The sequence below is a fragment of the Trichechus manatus genome, unplaced genomic scaffold (genome assembly GCF_000243295.1).
Source record: "Trichechus manatus latirostris isolate Lorelei unplaced genomic scaffold, TriManLat1.0 scaffold00468, whole genome shotgun sequence".
In the NCBI taxonomy this organism is placed as follows: domain Eukaryota; kingdom Metazoa; phylum Chordata; class Mammalia; order Sirenia; family Trichechidae; genus Trichechus; species Trichechus manatus.
In genome coordinates, this window is record NW_004444404.1 from 116,624 (window position 1) to 118,434 (window position 1,811).

General features: G+C 35.1%; 1 protein-coding gene across 1 annotated transcript in view; it reads left to right on the top strand.

Annotated features, from left to right (window-relative positions):
* LOC101349352 (natural killer cells antigen CD94-like) overlaps positions 1 to 1,306 on the top strand; it is a 24,398-nt gene extending 23,092 nt beyond the window's left edge. The window contains exon 6 of the mRNA XM_023725841.1: positions 985 to 1,306. Coding sequence (XP_023581609.1) covers positions 985 to 1,105 — 121 coding nt within the window. The 3' untranslated portion in view covers positions 1,106 to 1,306. The remainder of the gene's footprint in view (positions 1 to 984) is intronic.
* The last annotated feature ends 505 nt before the right edge of the window (positions 1,307 to 1,811 follow it).

Consider the following 1,811-nt stretch of genomic DNA (forward strand, 5'->3'; position numbering starts at 1 on the left):
TGACTTTTTCTTAAATATGCTTGTATATCCTAGATGCAAACAGGCTGTCAGTTCCATGGATTACAACCATCTCCTCTTGTTCAGAATCTTTGGTCTTCAATGTCCTCTTATGAACAGAATGGAGTCTTTCTATGAATAGAACATTTAATTTTGCTGTTGTTAGGGGACATCAAGTCAGTTCCAACTCATAACGACCCCATATACAACAGAATGAAAGACTGCCCGGTCCTGCGCCATCCTCACAACAGTTGTTATGCTTGAGCCCACCGTTGCAGCCACTGTGTCAATCCATCTCGTTTTTGAGTACCTTCCAACCTGAAGGGCTCATCTTCCAGCACCATAGCAGGCAAAAAGTCAGAAGATTTTCACTAGCCAGTTTTTTTAGAAGTAAATTGTCAGGTGCTTCTTCCTAGTCTGTCTTAGTCTGGAAGCTCCCCTGAATCCTGTTCACCAGGCGTGACCCTGCTGGTACTTGAAGTACATGTGGCATAGCTTCCAGAATTACGGCAACACGCAAGCCATCACAGTACAGCAAACTGACAGATGAGTGGTGGATTCTGGGTGTATCTTCTTTATTTATGTAATCTTTGAGTATCATTTTTACTCCTTAACATGGGACTTGCAACATCATGCAATGACAAACTGTATACTTTGATTTGTCTTCCTAGCCTAGCCAATATATCTTGGAACTAAATAGAAGGAAAACATATCATACATCAAAACCATTAAAGACAACAGCAATTACAAAGAAACAAAAAAATCCTTTCCTCAATGCTATTGATTATTGAGGAAACGACTCAGTTTTATGTAACTTTGTACTCTGAAGTCATAAAAATTGTGGTTATTAAATGAAAAAAAATAAATGAATGCCTTAATATATTAATATCTCACTCAAATACTTAAACATTCTATTGTTTAATCAAAAACATTATCCTAAATATGATTTCCTTTTCTTACATGTCAACATTTTCTTCTTCATTACAGACTGTCATTCTTTCAAACTTTAGACTCAAAGAAATGCATAGTGTATACTTCAGACAAAGAGATATTGGATGAACCTTGTGGGGAGAAAAACCCTTCTATCTGTAAGCAACAGCTTACTTAAGGGCTTCTTGGGACATGGTGGGGCGAGGGGAGTGGAGAGCTATAAAGCAGATCCAGGATTAATAAGATCAGTATATTTCTCTCTTATATTATTATAGATTATCTACTTCTGGGATCTGTAAAATGTTGACATTTATGTCTTTTCATACACTTTCCATATATTTGAAGCCACATGCTTTCAAATAGTTAAAATTTCTGTGCCTATACCAGAAATTATAATACATCAAGGTAAAGGATTTTATGAATATTTTTACATTATTATATGGGTTTATTAATACTAAATTTTACGTAGTTTTATGTATATATTCTTGCAAATTCTCCTGTAAAAATTTACATAAATGTGACTTCATCCTGAATGATGTCTGTCAATCTCATTTTAGTTCTTTCTATGACACACTACATTGGGAAGTCCCATTCTCGTCTCACTTTCCCAAAAGTAAAAATAAGTTTAATGCTCTTTTTTAGTTTTTTCTGAACACATACATAATACATACGTACATATATAAGCATACTTGTGTGTCTGTGGGGGGTAAATTTAGAGATTAAAGTGCCGTATGTCAGTTTTTTCATATGTTTCATGGAGAGGAACACATCTCCATTTTATACTTAGATGGTTATCGAGTTTACATGACATTTTCCAGGGTACCATAACCCACAAATCCATAGATTCCAGTTTTTTTCTCCCGTAAATAATCATAGACAAAAGG